Source organism: Dipteris shenzhenensis, chromosome 5, assembly GCF_047967505.1.
Source record: "Dipteris shenzhenensis isolate YYH24624 ecotype China chromosome 5, Dip_SZ_1.0, whole genome shotgun sequence".
Lineage (NCBI taxonomy): Eukaryota > Viridiplantae > Streptophyta > Polypodiopsida > Gleicheniales > Dipteridaceae > Dipteris > Dipteris shenzhenensis.
The window spans coordinates 7,240,144-7,264,913 of NC_141600.1; the positions used below are offsets into that span (position 1 = coordinate 7,240,144).

Consider the following 24,770-nt stretch of genomic DNA (forward strand, 5'->3'; position numbering starts at 1 on the left):
AGATACCGTCTTGGAGGTAGCTACAGATTTCTATGCCTCCCTTCTTACAACGGATCCTGACATTCAGGCCAGAGATTATTATTTGGCAGCATTTACCTATGTTGGTGACTGGAGATTTGATAGTCTCACTTGATGCACCATTCACCAACATAGAGTTCAGGACTGCTCTCTATGCCCTTCACAAGGGAAAGTGTTCTGGTTCATATGGCCTTACGCCCTCTTTCTTTATTTCATTTTAGGATCAGATTGGGGACACATCACCTCAGCCCTGCAGGGCGTTTGGGACTCGGGTGAGATGCCAGACTCACTTACTGAGGGCCTCATTCATCTTATCCCTAAAGGGGGTTGCAGGAATTTAGTGTCGCAGTGGAGACCGATTATTTTGTTGGGCACTTTGTACAAAATCCTAGCAAAAGCAATCAGTTGCTTCTGCATTTCTTTCCTCCTTATCTTATACATGATACGCAAACAGGTTTTGTGCATGGCAGGGCATCTTTGATAATATTTTCTCATTCTGGGAGGATTTTGAATAGGCCATACATAATGGCCATAGGCTTGCCATTCTACTCCTAGACTTTGAGAAAGCTTATGATAGAGTTTTCTAGAGGGTATCCTCTCTCGCTTTGGATTCACAGATGCATGGTTCAGAGGGGTGTCAACTCTCTACAGATCAGCCCATAGCCAAGTTCTCATTGGTGGAGTCAGGGGAGAGAAATTTCAGATTACCAGATCGGTCCGTCTCAGGGATGCCCTTTAGCTCCCTTTCTCTCCCTTTCTCTTTTTATTTGTGGCTGAAGCTATGAGCTACTACCTTAGACCTCAAGCTGATATTTTTGGGCTGAGTCTTCCGTTGAGCCAGGAGGATGAGCTTTTGGATAGTGAGTTGGCAGATGATACGGCTGCGTTTTGAGATGCCACACCACATACACTCACCTCTTTCAGAATAGCCGTGGATTTGTTTTGCACTGCAGCAGGAGTCCATATTAATTGGAACAAATCCAATGGCTTTTGGATTAGTGATGAGGACACTCCAGACTGGGGGATTGACATAGGGTCCACTTGGATTTAGAGGGGTGCTTTCATCAGGTACTTAGGATGCCAGGTTGGGGTGGGCATCTCTCCAACACAACAGTTTTCTCCCGTGTTGGAGAGCATCAAGAGGAAACTCATTTTTTGGAGTTATGTCAGACTTGACCTTGCATCTAGAGTAGTGGTTGTAAACCAGGTACTATTGGCTACTGCCTGGTTCGTTTTCTCTTGTTGGTGCAGATCTAGAGGTTGCATATCTCAGCTCATGAGACCTGTCAGGAACTTTCTTTGGAGTGGGTTAGATGGCAACTCAGAGTTATAGCCAGGGTGGCTTGGGAGACCCTCATTCTCCCCACTGGGGAAGGAGGTCTCAATATTATTGATCCGAATTTGCAGTGTATGGCCTTGCTCTGCAAATTTGTTGTGAGAGGTTTGATGCCTGGACAAGAGCCTTGGAAGGACTTTTTCCTATGCAGCATTCAATCTTGTACTCCTTCTCACGGGGAAGATTGGATGGACAGCTCCAAATGGATTTTTACTTCAGCCCATCTTAGATCTCTCTCTTTCCATCTCATGGCTTCGATTCTGAAAGCTTGGGACAGCTTCAGAGACACTCTTCGGGGAGTTACACCCTCCTCTCATGATGAAGTAGACAGGTAGCCAGTTATGTGGAATGAATCCATATTGGATTAGCATGGCAGATCACTGGGCATGTCACATTATATGCAGTGGTCTAGATGGGAGTGGGGACCTGCTTCCACTATAGGTGCATGGAAGGCTTTTAGACAGCTTCCAGAAGATCAGAGACTCTTATCAGTTGGCCACCTCTGAGGAAGTGCAGACAGGATGCAACAGATTGAGGCTGCCATACCAACAGAGTGGATCGATATAGATGACTTACCAATCACAGAGTCCACTTGGTTGGGAGCCTTTTTGGGGACGGGTGTCCCTTTACAGGTCATTGCCTTGCGGAATGCACACGAGGAACCCTTGTCTTTGATGTTCAGTTGCGAGGCAGACTTCTAAGATCCTCGGATGATATTCTTTTGGAGGTTGCCTTTGAGTCTGTTAAGATTGCAAGGTACATGGAGTGGGGCACGGATTCACAGTCCTGACCCCGTTCTCCTGGCACTTGGGTCTTGGAGACTTAGGTCATATGGTGGTTCTCCCATCAGGTTCTTGCAGTGGGACCCAGGGGAGTGGGAATGGATTGATGAAGGGTACCGAGAGAAGAGCATCCCTTCTTTTGTTACACAGTTAGAAATGCTAGCAGATTTCAGCTTAGCAGTAGAGGTTGGAGGCCCTCCAGAGCTCCTCATTGGGATAGTTTTCATATTTCTGCAGAGGTGCAGAAAAACTTTTGGAGGAGGCTCTGGAAATCCCTTAGAAATAGAAAGATCACTCTCTTCTTTTGGCTTTCTATTCATAGAGGGATTGTAGTGAACCTATGGAGGTGCAGGTTTGGGGCTGACCCTACTTGTCCTCGATGCCATGCAGCACTCGAGTCAGTTCAGCATTGCCTTTGGGTGTGCAGACATGCAAGGACGATCTGGAAGGGTGTTGCCAGGATTCTTTCTATATTTCATAGAGCATCCTTCTTCATGATGTGGGGATTAGTGGCATGGTTATCTCTTAATGGACTTGGGACAAGACTCAGACTTCATTATACGATGGCACTTTGTGGAGTCATGCTCTCTCCAGGATGTTCCTTTCACTCCTTTCAAAGCTGCTCATGCCTCGGTAGACACATATTGGGAGATTCTAGCTAGCATTGTAGCATGGGATATTTGGAGGGCTAGATGTACGGAGGCAATGGAGGGGTCCCAGGTCGCCCATCCCAGTCTATGGCCAGTATATGGACTGATACTATACACACACTGATGCCATTTGGGCGAGCATGTAGGAATCCTCTAGAGCAGCTATAGCCAGGAGAGAGAGAATTTTCAGAGTTTGGAGAGGATCTCCATTCTTCTCTGAGACTATTTTAGGGTTGAGGTGGCATTTTCAGCTTCCACCTTGGATTTTTGTTTGCATGTCATGATGTACTCCCGCATTTGAGCTTGCTCTTGTGGCTTTCATTCATACTTAATGAAGTCATCTTTTTGCAAAAAAAAAATCATGGGTTTTGGGGCAGCTTCCGAGTCAGGGGGCGTGCTGTGGAAGAGGGGAACAAAGGAGGTGATATGCTTGGACATGCAGATGGTTTGCGACCTTGGGACTACAGATGGAGATTTCATTATAGCCTTGAGGCTCCATCAATTCTGCTCGCCTAATAGGAGGTGAACCAAGTCATTAGAGAGGATTCCTTGCAGCTCCATACATATACCTATTGAGCTTCAGTTAAATTCAGCTTCTACTGAGATCATTGCTTATGGATCTCAAAGGAGGGATTTACCAAACCGTCGGGCTACTCAGATTCATCCTCCACATGCACTGAGGATCTCAATTGGTCATTTCCAAGTATCTTCACACAAGCTACGGGTTGAGACATGATGGGTAGAGGGCATCCCTCGCAAGAGACGAATCTGTGCTTTATTTGATATTCAGGGGACTGAGACTGAGGATCACTTCACATTTAGATGCCGTGTATACTATGAGATCCGTGGAAAACATCACTAGCTATTTAGTAGCAGTTTTGGCCTGCTCAAAGAGTTCCTCACACATCCCGATCAGCGGTGTGTGGTCATTTTTCTTCTAGGCCCAGAGACAGAGAGGTCAGCTCATATGAGTATAGAGGAGAGCACAGGAGAGACTGGCAAAGCCGAGTCAGAGCACAGTCACGAATTTTTTATCCGGTGACCAAAAACCTAGCAGGGCATGAAAACATACTTCAGTGGGAGACCAAAAACGAAAGAGCCTTCTTGGTGGAAAGTAAGTGCAGAGCATTCAGCTACAGGCTATAGCCCATTTATGTTAGCCTAATTACAATTCATTCAGTAACTTTGAGTAGCAGCTTGTTCCCTTTCCTTTCTATATGTTCTTCTTACGGTACTTGCAAGACGAGTACCTCTGCAAATTCAGTAATGTAAAGCAGTGTCTTGTTGCTCTCTTAGGCCTGGGGGGGTCTTTTAAATATACCTGCACATACCTGATTTATGTGAATGGATGGAAGAAATATAAAATTTGCTCTGTGATAGACTCTCCAACTAACGTACTGCAAGGTACATGTATTAATGAAAGAGAGTGGCTTGGTTGGCCTTCTTTGCCTGGATCACACAGATTATTTGCTGTGTCACGTGCCTGTTTTATGGGATCCTGAAATATCTTTTTCCTTCCAAACTTTGTGACCATCGTCTAGCCGAAGAGATGCCAACAATCTTGCATGATCCGAAGAACTTTGTCTAAAGAGACTAGTATTTTGACAACTACATGTGCCATCTAACTGTTTTTTTCTCTAGGCTACCTTTTGGATTCCCAAGCTCTTAGGAAAAGATATGCCTCTTCTTGACTAATTTTGACACCGTTTCAAACATTTTGTGGGCACAGGTGTATATATTGCAGACTGTAATATCTAAAATGGCTTCTCAGAGTTTACGGTGCATAGCTTTTGCCTTTTGTACACTTAAGGATGATGATGTGCCTCTCTATAATGAAGAGTTTTTGCAGTGGAAAATCCCAGATGCAGAACTTACCATACTTGCTATAATTGGAATTAAGGTTCTCTTTGCTCTTTCTGGAACCCAAAGTATGCTTCAAATTTCATGTATCATAGTTTTTAGAGAGAGTCTTTATTTACACGAGACAAACAATGTTGTGAGAGACAAGAATGTTGAAATTTGGATTGGCAGGATCCATGCAGACCTGGAGTACCAGAAGCTGTGGGCATATGTCAGTCATCTGGTATAAAGGTTGTGGTTCGCATTCAAGGCTAGACATTTCTTGCAAACTAGTAAACTTTGTGTCTATAGATAACATGCTTGGGAAACAGGTGTGCATGGTGACAGGCGATAACCTTATCACTGCACGAGCAATTGCACGTGATTGTGGCATATTAACTGACGGGATGGCAATTGAGGGTGCAGCATTTCGTAACTATAGCTCCGAAGAAATGCGAGCCAACTTGCCAAAACTGCAGGTAAGTCACTATCAAGACTCTTATACAAGGACACGTGTGTTTAAAAAAAAAGAGTGTTTGTTAATCATGGAGTTATGATAGGTGTTTAGCCTTTTCAATCCAAGATCTTACAACTGAAGGTTTGGGTGTTTTCATGATCCCTTGGGATGCTACGAAAATGCACCTGATTGCATCTCCACCCATAAGAAGAGAATATCTAGGTTGTAGGCACCAAGTTTGCTGATTTTTCTCCGTATTGAGAAACATTTGTGACTTGGACTGATTTTGAGACTTCTTTGATCCTTTAAGGCTACTAATCGTAGACTGGAAGCTGAAGTGACCAGCAGCTTGCAACTATTCTGATAGATTTGGTTTCGTATGCTAGAGACCTTGTGAATTTCGTTTTTGGGTTCCAAGTCTTCAGCACCTGCTCAACCTGATCCTTAACCCTAGATGTTGCCATCCTCCATTTTCCTCTTGCCAAAACTCTTCATCCCTGCCTCCCCCTGCTTCTTTTCCCCCCCGCCCTTACGCCTTTTCAGCTCTTCCTCGTGCCCATCCTCTCCATGGCGTGTTGTTCACACTCCCTCCCCCTTGGCTCATCCCGTCAATCCTCCCTCATGGCTGTTCTTAACTCTTTCCATAGACTGCTTTTTTCTCCTTGCCCCCCTGCGCGCATTGCTTGTCCTTTGATCCTCGCTTCATTTTTTCTCACCCCATTCCCCTTCTTGTCTCCTAGGCAGCCCTCAGTGCCCCCCTTTCTCTTTCTTTTTTACTTTGAGCCTTTTTTTAGCCCCTCTTAAGACTTTTCTGCAGCACTCGATGTGCTGGTTTCCTTTTTCCTATTTTTGTTCCAATTTCCTTTTACTTTACCTTGCTTCTTAACTCAAGAGTTTTCTCACCTGCAACAGGGTTTTTTAAGGATTGTCTGCCTACAAGAGGAGTTTTTAAGAATGATGACCTGTTGGTGTGGTTAGAGGGGCTCTCGATCCCCAAGGGATTAAACAAGCAATATGTAGAGCATGTTGTCCAGGAGCTCCAGAATAAAGCTCCATAGGGTACATTGTCCCCACACAGCAATAGATTTGAGACTACTTTGTGTCGAGCCTCGCATTCAAGGGTGATTACATACATGACATCACCATCTAAGGGTAATTATGTACAGATGTAATTATCTTGGGCTGATTACATACATGACGTCACCATCTATGGATAAGGAGTTTTTCTTCTCTAGCTCACCTCGACAAAGGCTATACAACTCTTGCTTCAATGAAGCCCAATATATTCAAGCTCACAATTGTTTTTTGTTGTCCCTTGGTACCATTGCTCATGGTAACTTCAGAGACCTAGCACCAGGTGTTCATCTTTGGATTGACCCTCCAATCTCAAGGATTACTCAAAGCATAGATTGACATTCTGGGCTCTCTTGATACTCTACTGTGGACTCTGTCCTCATGGATGACAGTGCAGAAAGGCTGGTCATGCAGGACTTAAACTCCCTTCCATCAGAAATTATCCTAGGGACATTGAGGGGAGGAAGTTCTACAGCATGTTAAGGTGGCAGGTTTTCAAGGTAAATGTCTTAAGATGCAGAGAATTTGGCCACTTAGCTAAGAAATGCCCTTGATTTGCAAGTCCCACCCTTTCTTGAAGAGTTGAGAGATAGAATTCTTCGAGTGTTGCCAGCCAAGCCTCATCTAACACCTTAGCAGAATTCAGACCCAGCAAACACCCCAACGAGTGGAATTTTATAAGGGAAAGAAGAAAGAGAGACACATGGCCAAGAATGCCCAGAAGTGGGCTCGGACATGACGAGAAAAGGACACCCAGATGACACGTTGCCTGTGTTGCTAGAGCTACAGATCAGCTTCTAAGAGTTTTCAGATTCCTTGCTTGCTGTTGCGACATCAAAGGTGCAGTTAGACTGGCATCCTTCTCCATCGTCCATGTCCCCAATAAAGTCTGTTAAGCTTTCTTTGAACCCTCCTATTGCCAAGCCTTCTCACCCGTCCTCAGATGCCCCTTTGGTTAAAGCAGCGCATGTCCAATGGGAGATCCTTGTCTATCCTATCCTCATCCATGGCCTACTAACATTCAGACTAAGACTCCTCCCTCCCAGTCCCTAGAGCCTCTCTCCACCCCACAAGCCTCCTCATCATCTGTTTGACCCCGAACCCAAACGCCCGTACCAAAGGGGCATTTTGGTTCCCATTTATCCTCCTCTCACTTGAAAGCCTCGTTGATGAGGTGGATCTTCTTCTTTTCCAGGTCAACAAATCCCCCTGGGTTTGGGTGGGATCCCCACTTGTCTTAGGCAGTGACTTTTGAGGGATCAGCTTCACTCTTCGGTCACTCATGGGCTGATCAACATCCTCCTCATACAAGAGCACAAGCTTCTGAACAAGCAATGTGCTAAGATGGGAATGTTCCTATCTAGACACACATTTTGGGTTTGTGTTCTTAGATCACCAGGTTGAGGTTGTATATCATTTTCAGCCCCCCTAGTTCTTGCCATTATCACAGATGATGTTTTGATACCAGCTAGGTCCCACTTTATCATACTTGTTTTCAGGAGCTCTCAGATTGGGCTGCTCAACCTCAACGCACCCAATCTGAGAAGGATTTTTGAGGGATCTCTACATGGTTGCCGCCAGCCGCCGACTCTAGGATAGTAGAGGGGCAGGACTTCAATATGGTAGAGCAGCTTGCTGATAAAAGGTGGGGAAAGTAAGGCGGTGTCCTCCCCTCCTAGAGAGTAGCGTGGGAGGAGCTCATTCTGTGGCAAAGAAGTCCTAGCTGCTCAATATGTCCACAATTTGTTTCAAAAGCTCCTAATCCGAGTACATAGAATCCGGTAGCTTGACTCTCGCAAATGAATTTTTCCGTACCAATTCCATGATGGGAAGAGCAATAGGAAGTTTGTTGGATGTAGAGGGGCCTGCTAAAATGAAAGTGAAGCCTCCTTTGTCTAGTGCCCAGTCATCAATGTAGAAACGGTCAAAGCTAGCATGGACTTTCTCTTCACTCTCCTATTCAACCAAGGGAACCTGAGATTAGCCTTGCTGATCTGAAACTTGTCTTCAAACCGACTATCTTTGCCTTTGATTTTGTGTAAGTGACAGAGGCACATCAAGATGGAGAGTTGACCTTGGGTTCTGATGGATAGAAAGAGGCGCTACCTGTAGAAATTGAGAATTGTGAGATAGGAGTGAATGTCTCCCCCTCATAGCAATTCGCACTAATCTCAGAGAACCATTGAGAGGAAGCTACTTTCTCTTACACCAACTTGGAGCTAGCTTCCAGAGCCCTTGTAGTAACTGAAGTCTTGTTAGCCTACTTCCTACTAGTCCTTTTCATTGTATTGACCAAAACAAGAGGTTGGTATGGAAATTACTTTGGTTTGAATACGATGGCACACATGACATGAGGGCTAGAGTGGCCCAGAGCACTCATTTTGTCCTTACATGAAGGTGTCCTCTCAATAGCATCGATTGTGACATCTAGTATAGAGCCTTTTCAGACAATGAGGGCCCTTTCCTAGCAGTGAGCTTTAGAAGGATTTCCTCATGTAGAAGATTTGAAGTCGTACTTCCACAGAGCTTGGAGATTAGTTGCAGAGCACGAGATGGAATATTCACAGAAGCCCACATTCGACTTCTTTGTCCCCAATCTTGTCAGTGATCATGAGAGCTTGGTGACAACTTAAGGCAGCCCCCTCACACATGTCCCTCGTTAGAATTGGGGCGAGAGGGATAGACAACCCATTATGTGGAATGAGCTCTATGTTGATGACTTAGGACATCCACTAGCTTACTCAAGATACATGCAATGGTCTAGCTTATCACCAATTCATATCCATTGAGTTTTACAGAAGTCAACTTGATAGAAAATCCCTATGAAAACTTAATCAAACCAGCTTCTTACAAAAACCTTCTGAGCATCCAACTCCCGCATGAACCTGGCCATCGGTATACAAAAAGCTTCTGTTGAGATTACAAAAGTTTGCTGAAATCCAAGAAAATCACCAAGAGAAATGAACCAGATCAACTATATATAAATTGTTTGTGCTGAAAATGTAACCAAACCAACCCTATACAAAAAGCATATGAGAACATATGGCACTACTCATCCCTGCCCTAAGATGGCGCTGTAGAGAGGAGAGGCACAGGGGCAGGAGGAAGTTGGCGCAAGCGAACTTGCCCAAGAGGGGGCAGCCCGGCGGGTAGGGTGGGGGTAGGAGGTGCAATACGGGGGGGGGCTGTGCGCCAGAGGTGGGCTGCCAGGGGCTGAGAGCAATAGGTGAGGGGGGCTGTGCGCCAAAGGTAGGTTGGCGGGGCTGAGAGCAATAGGCGAGGGGAGAGGCCGTAGGCGTGAGAGAGGGAGGTGAGGGGATTGTAGGCGATGAGAGAGGGGGGGGGGTGGGGCTGTTGATGAGAAGAGAGGAGGGTGATGGAGGGAGAGGGGGTAGGAAGGGGTTCGTCTAGGAGAAGGAGATAGGGAGGAGGGCCGATTGAAGGGGCAGCAAGGAGGAGGAAGAAGGGGGGTGATGGAGGTGATGGGGGAGGGTGATGGAGGGAGGGGTGTCTCAAGGGAGAAGGGGGGCAGGTAGGAGGGCGATTGAGGGGCGCAAGAGGAGGGGCGATTGCAAAGGAGGAGCGCGATGGAGGAAGGCAAAGGAGGGAGGGGGAGCCAAAGTAGAGACAAAGGTAGGGAATAGCCAAAGTTGCCTTGCGATATGACCTCCCCCCATTCCTGAGTGAGCCTTCTAAAGGATGGCTTGTGTTTCATGAGGGAGCATGCACCGCCTGTGGTCTTTCCCCAGCTTGTACAGCTGACCCACAATCAGTTTGAAAGGAGCAGCCTGAACAATCTACCTCCGCTTTTGTGATGTAGCCCTTTGGAGAACTCACTTGTAGACAACAAATGTACAATGTTTGCATACCATGGTGGGAAGCTGTCCACCGCAAACAGGTAGTCATGTTTTGGTAATGTGACACCAGCACAGAAGAGGCCCGCATCTGAAAGGTCATCATCAAGTACTAAGGCTGCTTCACCTCAGAGCCTTGACAAGTGATCTGCAAGTTGATGAAATTGTCCTGCTCTTACTAGGATGTCAAAGTCAAACTCTTGAAATAGAGGTATCCACCTGCTCAGTCTCCCTCCAAGCGTGGGTTTGTTCAGCAAGTATTTTTTCTTTTTTCAAAAAAGAGACTTGTATTAAGTAAGAAAGAAACTCGCTAGAGCAAGCTCTGAGCGGAAATACAACATCATGAAATCATGAGGATAAAATAAAACCCCCTCAAAGTGAGATGGAAAACAACCAAGGCTGAGGCTGAAAGTGCCATCTCAACCCTGTAGGAGTCTCAGAGAAGAAAGGAGAATCCTTCCATTCCCTAAAGAAAGAAGCCCTGCTAGCTGAGGCTGCACGGGAGTCTCCCTGTATACTCATCCATACGGCCATCAAAGTATGTACGGTGTCTGTCCAGATACTAGCCAAAGTGTGCGAGGGATGAACCTGAGTACCCTCCATAGCCTCTGTGCATCTGGCTCTCTAGATATGCCAGGATGCTATGCTCACTAAAATCTCCCAAGAAGTATCCACAGAGGCATGTACATCTGTAAAAGGAAGGTGTGGTACCACATCCAACGAACAGGACTCAATCTGATGACATCAAACCAAAATGGCCCGAGAGGAGTCAAGTCTCTCATAGGATACATGAGGCCCTGTAAGAGAAAGCCAAGCCATTGAGCCCCATGTCATAAAGAATGGGGAGTGGGCAAAGTGACTGAACATCCTGGATACCCCCATCCAAATCATCCTCGCTTGTCTGCAATCCCATAAACAATGCTAAATAGTCTCCGAAGCAGAGAGGCAACGAAGGCAAGTAGGGTCGGCTCCGAACCTGGATCTCCAAAGATTCACTGCAATCCCATCATGGATAGAAAGCCAAAAGAAGAGAGTGATCTTTCTATTCTTGTGGGATTTCCAGAGTCTCCTCCAGACGCACCTCTGCAGATCCGGAGTGATATCAAATGTCTCCCAATGAGGAACTCTCGAAGGTCTCCAACCTCTACTGCTGAGCTGAAATCTCTTGGCATTACTGACCCTGTAACGAAAGAAGGGGATGCTCTTCTCTCGATGCCCTGCGTCAATCCACTCCCACTCTCCAGGGTCCCACTGCAAATACCTAATGGGAACTCCCTTGTAGAGCCAAAGCCTCCAAGACCCGGTGGAGAGTAGCCGGGGGCCTGGGTCGAGGAACCACTCTGAATTTGATCCCTGCACCAAAAGACCTACAACCCTGATAGGCTGAGAAGCAGACTCAAGCAAGATGTCCTCTGTGGATCTGAGCAATCTGCCACCATCCTACACAGAAAAACTAAAGCATCCTCCTGTGCATCTCGAAAGGCCAAAACCTGAAGCGGAACACCGCCTCTCGTAAAAGTACCTGCCCAAGTGGAGCAAGTGAGTGGCATATCATCTGTGTCTACCCACTCCTCTGGAAGGGCTGCCTCAATCTGCAAGATCCTCCCTGCACTCCCTCTGAGATGTCCTGTCAACTGAGACTTGGTCTCCTGTGGAAGCCTGCAGAAAGCTTTCCAAGACCCCAAAGATGATGCACGTCCCCTCTCCCACTTGGACCACTGCATGTAGAGTGAGGCACCAAGTGGTCTACCATGATCATCTAAAATACTGTCATTCCACATGATGGGTTGCCTATCAATCTCTTCACGAGAGGAAGGAGGAATCCTCCGAAGAGTGCTCCTGAAACTTGCCCATGCTTTCAGAATGGCAACCATGAGAGGGGATGAAGGTGATCTGAGGTGTGCTGTGGTGAAGATCCACCTAATACTGCTCATCCAATCTCCTCCTGAAGAAGGTGTGCACCTCTGTATGTTGCTAATAAGAAAGGCCTTCCACGGTTCCTGCCCTGGCATAAGTCCCCGCACCACCATCTTGCATAGTAAAGCTCTGCACTGTACATCTGGATCAGTAATATTGAGACCCCCTTTCTGTGTAGGGAGGATGAGGGTCTCCCAAGCCACCTTGGCTAAGGTATCTGTTGTGCCATCAAGCCCACTCCAAAGAAAATTTCTGATCGGTCTCCTGAGCTGAGTGATGCAGTCCCTAGAATAGCACCAGCAAGAACAAACAAACCAGACGGTGGCCAAGAGGACCTGGTTGATCACCACAACTCTAGCGGCAAGATCCAACTTGGCTGAGCTCCAAAAAAGGAGCTTCCTCCTAATGCTCTCCAACACGGGAGCAAACTGCTGCATGGAAGAAATATCCAAGCCGACGTTGCAGCCCAAATACCTGACAGGTACACTCCTCTGAACCCAAGTGAATCCTATGTCAAGCCCCCAAACTGAAGTGTCCTCATCACTGATCCAAAAGCCATTGGATTTATGCCAATTTATCTGCGCCCCCGCCGCCAAGCAAAATAAATCCAATGCTGTCCTGAAAGAACTGAACGTCTGTGGGGTGGCATCCAAGTAAACTGCTCTGTCATCTGCCAACTCACTGTCAAGTAACTCCTCTTCCCTTCTAATGGGAAGTCTCAGCCCAAAGATGTCAGCTTGAGATCTAAGATAGATACTCGTAGCTTCGGCCACGAACCAAAAAAAAAAAGGAGCAAGGGGGCATCCCTGACGGACTGATCTGGAAATCTGAAATCTCTCACCCCTTACCCCACCAATAAGTACCCGGCTGTGGGCTGATCTGTACAAGGAGGAAACACCTCTGATCCAAGCATCAGTAAAGCCAAAACATAGAAGGGTGCCCTCCAAAAAACCCCAATCTACTCTGTCATAAGCTTTCTCAAAATCCAAATGTAGAATGGCTAGATTCTGGCCGCTCTGCATGGCCCACTCTGAGGCTTCCCAGAAAGAGAAAATGTTATAAAAAATGCTTCTGCCATGCACAAATCCCGTCTGAGTGTCATGAATAAGATCTGGGCGAAGGGGCTGCAATCAGAGGCTGATTGCCTTGGCCAGAATTTTGTAACAAGTCCCTAGAAGTGTGATAGGCCTCCACTGGGACACTAGATTTCTGCAACCTCCTTTCGGGATAAGGTGGATGAGACCTTCTATAAGCGACCCGGGCATCTCACCAGAGTCCCAAATACCCTGCAGGGCTGAAGTAATGTAATCTCCAATCATATCCCAGAATGCAATGAAGAAAGAGGGGGTAAGGCCATCCAAACCTGGGCACTTGCCCTTGTGAAGGGCTGAAAGTGCAGTCCCGAACTCTGTGTTGGTGAAAGGTGCATCAAGCAAAACATGCATATCCAGTTTCACCAACAAAGGGATGCTCTACCAAATAATCTGTCTAGCATCCTCTCTATCCCATGTCTCAGGATCAGCAGTAAGAAGGGCGGCATAAATATCTGAAGCTATGCGCAAGACATCATCAGGATCTGTATGTAAAACCCCATGTGAGTCAATAAGTTGGGATACACTCTGTCTACTATGTCTAGGGCCAAGAGTAGAGAAAAAGTGTTTATTGACTCTGCCACCCATCTGAATCCAGAAGGACTCCCATGCATGAAAGGCATACTTTGCTCTCTGATCAAGCAATACCTGCTGATGAGCCCTTGCTACAGCAAGGCGCTCCTAAAGCCAAGCATTTGAAGGCCGTTTCTGCTCTTCCCTCTGCAAAGCTGCCAACTGCTGGCGAACACCAATCTCACGTCTGAGAATATCTCGTCTCCTGGTACGAGCAACTGAGAGGTAGAAGTCGCTAATACCAGAAAGGGCAGCAACTAGTTGTGATGGCAATGGCTGCCCACCCTGGACATGAGAAACCCATATTTGCAGGGCTGCCTCTGTAAGGTTCTCCTCTATGTACAAGGCATTTGGAATCCTGATGCTGGCAGATCGGCCTCTCAAGTGAGGCTCTGAGATAGCCAGCACAATAGGATAGTGGTTTAAAGTGGAAATCCTAGCAGCAATGCATACTGATCCACCTCTGTCAAGTGCCCAATCATCTACATAGAATCTGTCAATACGTGCATGAATGGGCATCTGCTGCCTCCTGTTCAACCAAGAGAACAGAAGGGACTGTGGCTGAATAAGAAAGGCATCATCCCACCAAGAATCTCTGCCATAGAAGTAAAAAAGGAAGGCATCCCAAGCTGCTCTCTCCAAAGAGTGAAGTCCTCCTTCCCTATCCCCTTTTTTGTCTGACGGTAATTCAACCGTGTTAAAGTCACCTCCAATCACCCATGAATCCGCAATGGGGGCCCAGGAGAGCAAATCCTTCCACATAAGGACATGTTCCCCTCTAATGTTGGAGGCATACAGGTTAAGGAAACCAACCTTACACCCTCCAATCAAGAGAATAATCCACTGAGCTCTAGAGGGAATAATGACTCCGTGTCCAACAACCAAGGGGAGAACCGACTGCGAAACTGAAATAGAAGCGCCCCCCCTAGTGCCCAAGGCAGGCGACCAAAAAGTATGACCAGAAAGCAGTTTGCCAGACTTCGAGCAATCATTGGCATCCAACTTGTGTTCCTGGATAAAAAGAATATCAATAGCACCTCTAGTGACACCTGGATGAAGCTGATTCTGGATCAGCTGCCTACGGCAACGGTGTGGAACTCTGCCTAGGCCCTGTATGTTCCAGTTGACTATCCTCATCGACAGGAGGATGCTGGATGGAAAGGCTTACCTGACCTAGTAGAGGAGACCAGCTTCCCCTGGGCCGAAACAGTCTTGCTGAGGGCAGGAAACTCAACAGGTGAAAGGATCCCTACACCTGCTGAGGGGGAGGCCCTGTCAAAAGGAATCCCAATGACCGGGACCCCTAAGGTGGAGGGCACAAACTCCTCATCATCCATGAAAGTCGCCGAATCAGCCAGTGTCGAAAAAGAGTTCCTGAGAAGCAAGTCTGGCTGATGAGTGCGAAGAAACCTGCACTCGTGGAGGAAAGAGGAGGACCTGCCAGGCCTCTATCAGCAGATCTGGAGTTGGGCTGAAGAAGGATCTGTAGTCCTCATCTGTGCAAACACTCCCTCAGCTATGGCATGAACAGTTTGAGGGGGAGAAGTATCGGTAGCCCCCTCGTGATCAAAAGTGACTGGGGCTGGTGCATTTGAAGTCCCCTCCTGATGTGGAACTGTAGTATCTGGGGCTGCAACAGCATCCACCTCTGGAGTCTGGATGGCATCTGTCTGAACCGGATCAAGGGTCTCCTCCTGAGGTAAAGGAGCCACTTTGACCGCTCTCCAACGTGGTACTAGGAGTGTTGCAGGCTTTGGGCGTCCTGCTGTCCTTGGTGGTCCTGGGGTGCGCAAAGCAGGGCACCCTGCTGCTCCTGGTAGTCCTGGAGTGCGTGGTACAAGCCGCAGGGGAGGTGCAGACGGGGTAGTACATGAAGGAGCCGCACCAGAAGACCTCTTGGGTCTTTTTCTCTTCCTTGGGCAATCTCTAGCAAAGTGCCCAAGGGTCCTGCAAATCTTGCACTGATCCTGTCTACCTGCAATCTTGATTGTCTGTCTAAAGAGAGAGCCATGTGGACGTTGAATCATGATGTGGTCATCTGAGATGTTAGGGTCAAAGGCAATGACCCTAACTCAAGGCACCCCGTCCGCTTTGACTGCCTCTGCCGAGGAAGAAGGCATGCTAGGAAGGGGGGGAATCTCAGTGACCACTCCGAAAGTGGCTCCAATAGTAGCAAGAAGTCGATGGTAAACCTGAGGAAGACCAGGAAACCTGATGAACAGTGATGTGACCTGACTGTCCTCCTCGACCGGATCGAAGGCCAAGGTGTAGGGCAAAAGAAAAATCCTCCTCGAACCCAAAGCTAGGGGATTAGCTTTGAGAACAAGGGTTGTGGACTCGTGAGAGTCGAAAATCACTTGGAAGAATCCACGTCCTAGAAGTCGAATATCCCTGAGGTGTGGGGCGAGATCTCCTAGTAATGCCGCTAGCATCCAGTCTCTAGCCTGTGATCTGGAAGGATGTGACCCAAAGATGCGGGCGAAAAGTGATATGGAGCCTTCTAATTCCACATCTTTCTTGAGCCGCTGCAACTTGTCTTCTGAAAAAATGACAGTTCTCGCGGCCGGTGGAAGTGGATGGAGATTGGCTGAATGGGAATCCATTCGCCAATCGAAGTGAAAAGGCCGATTCCAACGTTGTTAAAGCTCCGTCCGTGAAACTACTGCCCAAAACGCCCTGAAACGGGGGTAGGAAGGAGGGGAAAGGAGAGGGTAGGAGAGAGGGGAAGGGAGGGAGAGGAGAAGCGGCGGGGAAAGAAAGAAAGAAAGTTTATTAAAGTCTTCGGAAGACCGATGGGTCTATGAGACTGTGAAAATCTTGATACAACGAGCTGTGGTAGTGGAGCTACTAAACGAGCGTCCATACCAATGCAAAATGCAAAAATGCAGAATGGCAGTACTAAGTCGTAAGTCCTAAGTACAACATAGTCATGTCGATGGTCGACTATATATCAATCTCAGCTAAGATAGGATAGAAGGGAGAGGGCTGACGGGGAAGGAGAGGGTAGGCGACTGAGAGGAAAAGAGGGGGGGGCTAGGAGGGAGGGAGGGGGCGGGTTAGGAGGGAGGAAGGGGACTGAAGGCGGGGACGCAGAAGGTGGGCGGGGGAGAGGAAGGGAGGGGGCAGGAAATACCACACATCATTGCTTTCTTCTGCACTTGTCACAGAATTGGTCATGTGCTGCACCATAAACAAATGCTCATTTCTGTTATCACCCTGTCTACTAGAGGATGCATAATTGCCTTACTGCAATTTTCCAGTCATGATGTCATTCTGCTTTTTATAGCAGTCTTTAACCATATGACCCATTTTACCACAGTAGTAGCATTCAACATTTCTGTTTGCATTTTGGCCTCTCTGCCATCTACCACGACCTCTTTGGCTCCCCCTGCCTCTAAAGTTACCACGTCCTCCTCCATAGGACTGGTTTTCTTGAATTTGCTACATATTATGATTTCTGCCACAGCCTCCAGATTGGCCTGCTCTACCTCTACCTCTACCTCTTCCAGCATTTGAGTAGAAGACAGTTTCTTGTGAAGTTCCTCCTGAAGAAGATGCACCACCATTTCTCTGCTCTTGAAAAATTAGAAGAGCAATCAACTCCTCAAAATCAGGAAAATTCTCACGGACAGCAATGGATGTACAGAATTATGCATAATCCTTTCCTAGACCATTCAAGGTCACAGAAACTAAATCATCATCTTTCACTGGCGACCCAATAGAAGCAAGTGCATGTGCAATCTTCTTCACCTTCATGTGGTAGTCATTGATGCGGTTAGAGGAAGGGTGGGGGAAGGGGCGGGGGAGGGAGGGGGCCGGGGAGAGGAGGGAGGGGGGGGGAAAGAGGGGGCGGGGGGAAAAGAGGGGGGGCGGGGGAGGAGAAGGGGGCGAGGGGGGCAGCGGGGGGGGGAGAGGGAGGGCGAGGAGGGGGAAGGGGAGGGAAGGGGCGGAGGAGGAGGAGGGGGCGGGGGGGTAGCGGGAGAGGGAGGGTGGGGGAGAAAGGGGGCAGGGGAGGGAGGGGGCAGGGGGGCAGCGGGTGGGGGAGAGGGGGCGGGGGAGGGAGGGCAGCAGGGGGGGAGAGAGAGGGCGAGGAGGGAGACGGAGGGGGCGGGAGGGCTTGCAGGGGGGGAGAGGGAGAGCGGGGAGGAGGAAGGGAGGGAGAGGGGGCTGGCGAAGGGGAGAGGAGGAGAAGCAAGGGAGAGGGCAGGCAGCGAGGGTGAGGGGGAGGGAGAGAGAGGGAGAGGGGGCTGGCTGAGAGAGGGAGAGGGGGGGGGGCAGCAGCTCACGGGGAGAGGAGCAGCTCAATCATCAGTAATGATAATAAACTTACTGCCCAAGCTTGCTCCATTTTTTGAATGTCATCATGGACAGCCTTGGCATAGTTGGGATTCATGCGATAGGGTCCCCTGATCAGTGGGTCTGCTTCCGGCTACAGATCCATGCAATGTTCCATGAACTCAGCGAGTACTCCCTTTAAATCCTTATATGACCAGGCAAAGACATCGACATACTCTTGAAAGAAGTCAGACAATGGAGCAAGGAGATAATCATGCTCCCAGACCCAACTGGCTACCTTGAGATGTCGTGGTTGGTCCTCTATCCCAATGTTGAGATACCTTCAATCCCTGGCATGGTCAAGCTGAGGTATGCTTGCTGATGTGGAGTTGTTCGGTCCCTCTACTCCCACTGCTTGGTGCACAAGAGTATTATTCTAAGAAAAATCCCCACTTCCATCCAAGACCTCGCAAAGGACAGCGGGGTGTCTTCTTGAAATGGTTGATATGTGGAGGTAGCACTTGGTCCCATTCTCTTTTTGCCTCTTTGTGCTTGCTTGAGCATTCCATTGTACAGTAGTCCATCCACCTTATATGTAGTTTGGGGAACCTCTTGTGTCATTGGAAGGTCAGCTTCTGACATGTATAAGTCGAGTAGGGTAAGGTCTGCGACATCTTCTTCTCCGTGTATGCTGTGGGCTTGCCTTGCAGGTCTGAAGTTCCAGACTCCAGTGCGAATGTGGACGGTTGCTCCAAGTTCTCTAGTGTCCTGGCCCCTCCTAGGTTGGTTAGTGTCCTTGCAAGAATCATTTCCGGCACCACCGGCCTTCGGGTGTCATCAGTCAGTATGTGGTCATCCCCTTCTTCGCAGATCCATGAGTGTCTCCGTCAATACCATCACTGTGCTCAGCCGGTTCATCAGTCTCATCAAATTCCTCTTCCTCTGTTGTTACCACATGGTCTCTTTCGTGGTATGAGGCATCCATGTCGTGTGTCTCCATTGCTACTTCATGGTCTTGTCTTTGAGTCACCCCGTTGACCTCTCCACCACCTTGTCTGGTACTTGTGGTCATCACCCGCCGCTGATACATGTGGGGATTATTACAAAGACCAAAAGGCATCCGTTCATACATTAGGTTAGCCAAACCACGTTCAGATGCTTCCTGGCTCACCTCTTGCACCATCCGTGAAGTACCAAGATGGGCTTCAAGATCCTCTTCTAGGCATAACTCCACCATGTTGATGGCTAAGGATCATAGGGCCCCCATCCAATCCAAGATGAGAACTTCTTCCTTGTCCTGTCCAGCTTGTTCTCACAAGTACGTCAAGCTCTCACCATCATCTCGTGCTGCTGTTGCATAGGTTTCATCTTGGAAGGGTGAGTCCTCCACATAGGCCATCTCTTCCTTCTGTATGGGCCAATTCCCAAATGCCCATCGCTCCTCCTCCACCACTTCTTCTTCTTCAAAATCCTCTTCCCCAAGTTCCACAGGTCGGTGATGAGCTCTTTAAGAAACTATGTCTATCTCCAGGGATGTGGATCCCAAAGGCAACCGAACCATGGTCTACCGAGGAGTAGAGGGTACATCTGCTCACCCTTCGTCATATCAAGTACAATGAAATTGGACAGGAATGTAACTCTTCCAATCTTTATGTGAACACCTTTGACTGCCCCCATAGGCTTCACCTTGCATTGATCCGCCATGCACACTTGAGAATGAACGTTAGTTGTCAATTTGAAACTCAATTGTTGGAGAGTACCTCTTGGCATGATGTTCATTGCTGCCCCACCATCCAAAAAAACATCTTTCAGCTCCACCCCATTGGTTTCCACCGTGAGCTTGGGACTTTGCTCACACATGAGGGCAGCATAGGCTGAGCAGTGGTCTACTGGCATCAACCCGTTTTGAACCGGTATTGTCTTCGGTGTGGGCCCGCCTTGAATAGATCCCCTTTGTCGACCTCCTGGCATATGATTCAAGAATACGATAGTCTGATACTTGATCTGTGGAGACAATAGACAGAGTTGTCGTAGGGTGATTTTGGGCCTGAATTCCATCAAATCTTCAATCAAAGAATAGGGCTGGATAGTAGCCGTAGCCTTTTGTGTCCTCATCTACCGAGCTTCTGGCTGAGGGTCGAAGCTCACACGAGGAAGAGAATGTTTCTGAATCAGTGTCTCATGTGGTGTCTCTTCCATCACCCGTTTCCCCTTTTCCTGAGTGGATGGGCCTGCTTGTGCCTCTTTCTCACATTTTTGTCCTAGAGTTGTCACCTCTATTGCAAACCTCACTGTTCTGGACTTGCGGGAAGGAAATTGAGGTGTGTTACCTTCATCCTCAGAACTGGATTGAAGATCTTTGGTGACACTCTTGACCACATCTAGGTACCTTGAAGGCATAGATTGCTCACTTGGAGTTGAGGTACTTTTAGAGCTACTGACAGGCCTTGATGGTTGTGAAGCCCTTTGGGGTCTCTTTGATCCATTAGCAGAAGAGGACCAGGGTGATGCATTCCTGAGCCCACTGTCCACCTTGGAGGAAGGAGGTAGGGATGCTCCTCTAGTGACTGAGTTGGTACTAGTTGATGACAGCTCCCAGCACTGCACCAATCAGATGAGGTTGTCATTCTCTCCCGCCATTACTACGTCAACCATGTTGACGTGGGATGTTGATTCCCCTCTTCCATTGGGACAATCTCTAGTGTAGTGGACGTTGGTGTTGCACTGTGTATAAGAGGGTCCCCCAAACGGTTGTGTACAATCATCTTGGTAGTGGCCATACTCGCCACATCTGTAGCACATAATAGGTCTGCGGAAGTTGGTACCTCTGCGTGCACCTCCACGTCCACCTCAGAACCCACCCCGTCGACCGCGTTGATAAGGGGATCCATATCCACCCCTTGACATAGGTGGTTGATATTGTGCATGGTAGGGCTGGGGATAGAAGTATGGAGCCTCAATTTGATTACAGAACTACCCGGCATAAGACCTCTCTCTAGGACCCTAGAGCACCACTTCGCTTGTGCTACTCAACACCAGCTTTGTCCCACCATGATCACCATAAACTATCTGAGGGGGGGTGTTCCTAGCACTTCCGGAAGTATTACTGGAGGCCTAGGGCCACTGGTACGAGAAGCAAGCAAGACATGCCATGGGTGTCACAAATGGTGCGTGGGAGCGCTAGTCGATGGTGTCAACGATGTGCGAGCGGTACAAGTGCAGGAGTGATGTGAGCAAGAGGAAGACTAAAGCGGAACAAAATTCACAAAAGCCAATCCTCGACGTGAACGGAATAGAACGCCAACCACATGACATAGGGTCCGTTATACCAGGTGAATGGAGAGAAGGGAAGGACACAACGGGAAGAGATCTTGGAGTAGGAAGCTGAGATGGGAAGAAGCATAGTTCATTAGAAGGAATGAATCATACACTCATGAGAATTACACCAAATGACTGATATACCGGGAGAAGATACACACTAGGCGAGCTCTTGACTCTAGCCTCTCTCTTTCACTCACGCCCTTCGCCTCTGCTGGAATGCCCCCTCCTCCCCTTTTTCTCCTCTTCACCTTTCCCTCATCTGCTCCTCCCCGCTAGAAATCTCCTTCCCTCCTTCCTATTGGTTGTCTTCCTGCATCCTTAGTCGTTCCGCCGTTTGTCCTCTGCTTCATCCTTGATGGCTTTTGCAACTCTCCAACCTCCTCTGAGTCAGTGAGTCAAGTGCTCCATGTGTACTCCTGTCTTTCCATGTGCACTTGACACTAGTTGGTGGTGAGGGTTGGTGCATCACCTGTACCTCTTAACTACTGGACTGCTTCCCATGTGCACCAACATGTGTACCACCTATGCACCTGTGCACTCTTTTAACTGCTACAGTCCAGTGTACTAGTACTTCACTCTGATCAGCTTTGACTAAGGTCGGTCGAGGTCGAGGTTTGGTACTCCTCCAATCATGTAATGCTCCCGTCATATCCAAGTGATGTATTATTCCAGTCATGTCCAAGTGATGTACTGCTCCAGTCATGTCCAAGTGATGTACTGCTCCAGTCATGTCCAAGTTCTATATTGCTTCAGTCATGTCCAAGTGATGTACTGCTCCAGTCATGTCCAAGTCCTGTACTGGTTGCTCCAAAGTGACCAAGATGTGAACACGGTGCGACGAGGTGTGACCAAGGTCTAACCATCTTGGCATGCTACTCAAGTGACCATGATGTGACCATGATGTGACCTAGGTGTGACCCAGGTCTGGTGTGACTCTTGGTGGGAGTCCGTGACTGAGGTCCAAAGTACAATATGTTGTAAGAGAGGGGTGATGGGGTGGAGAGAGAGTGTGCTTGTAAGAGAGAGGTGATGGAGTGGAGAGACACTATGAACACCACCGAAGCTAAGTGTCTTGAAGTAACCTTTTGCATCCACCACCAAACCTAGAGGATAACAAAGCACCGAAGCTAGATGACACCAAGCCTCCTTATTCACTTACCAAAGCTAGAGGACACTGAGCGTCCTTGTGCACTCCACTGAAGCTAGATGACACCGAGCCTCCTTGTTCACTCCCCAAAGCTAGAGGAGACTGAGCCTCCTCATTCACTAGATGAGCCTCCTTGTTCACTCCACTGAATCTAGAGAGCACCAAGCCTCCTTTTCATCTTGGTGGAGAGAGAAGGAAAATGTAACGAAGAGAGAGAAGGGAGTTGTGCACTTAGAAAGAGAAGGTCCACTCACACCCCATGAAACCTTGAGGGTGATGTGAAGACTTGAGGTGACCCACTCACACCCCATGAAACCGATACCATTAAGTAGATAAATTCCTAAAAGATACATTGAAAAAGTAGGAGAGAGTGAAACCCAATGGAAGCCAACTACTTGAAAAGCCACACTTTTTTTTGTTTGAAAAGAGTATATACAAACTCCTCTAGAAGAGTTTACTCAGCCCGATATCTTTTCACTCTAGAACCATTCACTGGGGCTGGAAGCACCATACCGTCCAAAGTGGCCAAATACACACCGCCACTAGGAAGAATCTTGGAGAAGAAGAAAGGTCCAATCCTTTAGGTTTATGCTTCAAAAAGTTTCTAGAATACAAGAGAACCAAATCACCCACTTTAAACTTACGAAGGCGGAGGTTCCTGTCAGGCCATGCTCGTTGCCTGTTTTGCCACACTTCTTGTGCAAGGACGCCTCCCCTCGGTGCTCTTCTAAGGCTTCTAGATCCCAAATTTATTCAATTGCAGGCCTCGAAGTTGTCATCCATCTGAGAGATGACCCTCGTAGTCTCCATATAAATTTCATAAGGCATAACTGCCTCCAGGCCATTAACCAAGTGAAATGGTGAATACCCAATACTAGCCTTGTATGTTGTCCTGTAAGCAAAAAGAGCTACGGAGACTAAAATATCCCAATCTGCCAAAGAGTTATGACACAAATGGGTCATGATACGACACATGGTCTTATTGGAGCTCTTAGCTAAGCCATTGGCATGAGGGTAATATGAACTAGATGTCTTGTGAATTATTTGCAGTTGGGTGATGAGGTCAGCAATGACATCATTCAAAAAGTGGGTGCCTTGATCGCCCATCAATTCCACAGGACATCCAAACCTAGAGATGATTTGTCATAAAGAAATGCAGCTACCACATGAGCGGTGCATGCCTTCATGGCCTTGGCCTCGACCCATTTGGTGCCATAGTTTGTGGCAACAAAGGCGTACTTGTTTCCTCTTTGAGTGGCAGGAGAGATGGGTCCAACAAAGTCCTATCCCCATCTATAGAAGGGGGGCACATGGTTGAATCACTTAAGGGGAAGGTACTCTTGTCGGGTAGGCTTGGCCAGCTCTTTGACATGAGTCACAACAACGCACATGAGCATAGCAGGTTTTGGAACAACTTTGGCCACCACAACCCTGCACGCATTATTTCTCGAGCAGTGACCTCCGAGGCCATATGACCACCCGCCCATGCTTGAGTGAGCCTCTTCAAGAATGGCATGTGTTTCATGTGGGAGCACGCACTGCCAGAGGATATGGTCTTTACCTAGCTTGTACAACTATCCAACAATCAATTTGAAGGGGGCAGCTTGAATGATATGTTTCTTCTTTTGTGCTGGGGTTAGCTCTTTAGGAAACTCATCCGTGGACAAAAATTGCACAATGTTTGCATACCATGGTGGAAAGGAGTCCATAGCAAACAAGAAATCATTCTTTTTAATTGTCACACCGAAGAGGCCCACATCCGGCAATTCATCCTCCACCCTTGTTGCCGCTTCATCCGAAGACATTCATGAAAAATGATCTACAGGTTGATGCAATCGGTCTGCTCGCACTACAATGTCAAAGTCGAATTCTTGAAAAAGAAGTATCCACCTGCTTAATTTACTCCCAAGTGTGGATTTGTTCAGCAAATACTTTAGGGCTTGATGATCAGTGATGATAATAAATTTCAGATTTCAATTTCATATATTTGCAGATAGTTAAAATTTGTAGGTATTTCCCTAGGATTGGTAAAAACTGTTGATGGCTTGCAGCTTTATATATGTATGGATAGTTGTTGTCTTGAGCTTTAGGAGTTTAGAGTTTATAGTTGGAAGTTTCTAGCATTTCAGATTATGCTTGTATAGTTGTTGTTCTGGAGGTTGGGATTTCCAGTTGTAAATATAGTTTCAGGCAATGTTTTAAAAAAAACAACCAACCCAAGCAGTGTTAAACCTTTTAGACTTATAATTTTATGGATAAAGGAAAAGATATAGCAATGGAGGTTGAAGACCTCACAGGTGGATCCCGTAGAAACAAGAGTCTGGCCGACACAGTAGGTGTCGCGCCCAGTGGCCCATACATTGTCAAGTAGGATTGTTTTGTTAGAGGATGCCTTACAACAAATTTTGGCTTAGTAACTACAAGCAAATGTAGGGC

The 24,770-nt window shown here is 47.7% G+C and overlaps 1 protein-coding gene across 5 annotated transcripts in view; it reads left to right on the forward strand.

Annotated features, from left to right (window-relative positions):
• The window catches only part of LOC147901563 (calcium-transporting ATPase 5, plasma membrane-type-like), a 399,091-nt gene that overhangs the window by 286,734 nt on the left and 87,587 nt on the right, over window positions 1-24,770 (forward strand). For all 5 annotated transcript variants that reach the window (XM_087374321.1, XM_087374325.1, XM_087374323.1 and 2 more), the window contains 3 exons: window positions 4,516-4,686; window positions 4,818-4,877; window positions 4,958-5,104. In XM_087374321.1, the coding sequence (XP_087230447.1) occupies window positions 4,516-4,686; window positions 4,818-4,877; window positions 4,958-5,104 (378 nt within the window). The remainder of the gene's footprint in view (window positions 1-4,515; window positions 4,687-4,817; window positions 4,878-4,957; window positions 5,105-24,770) is intronic.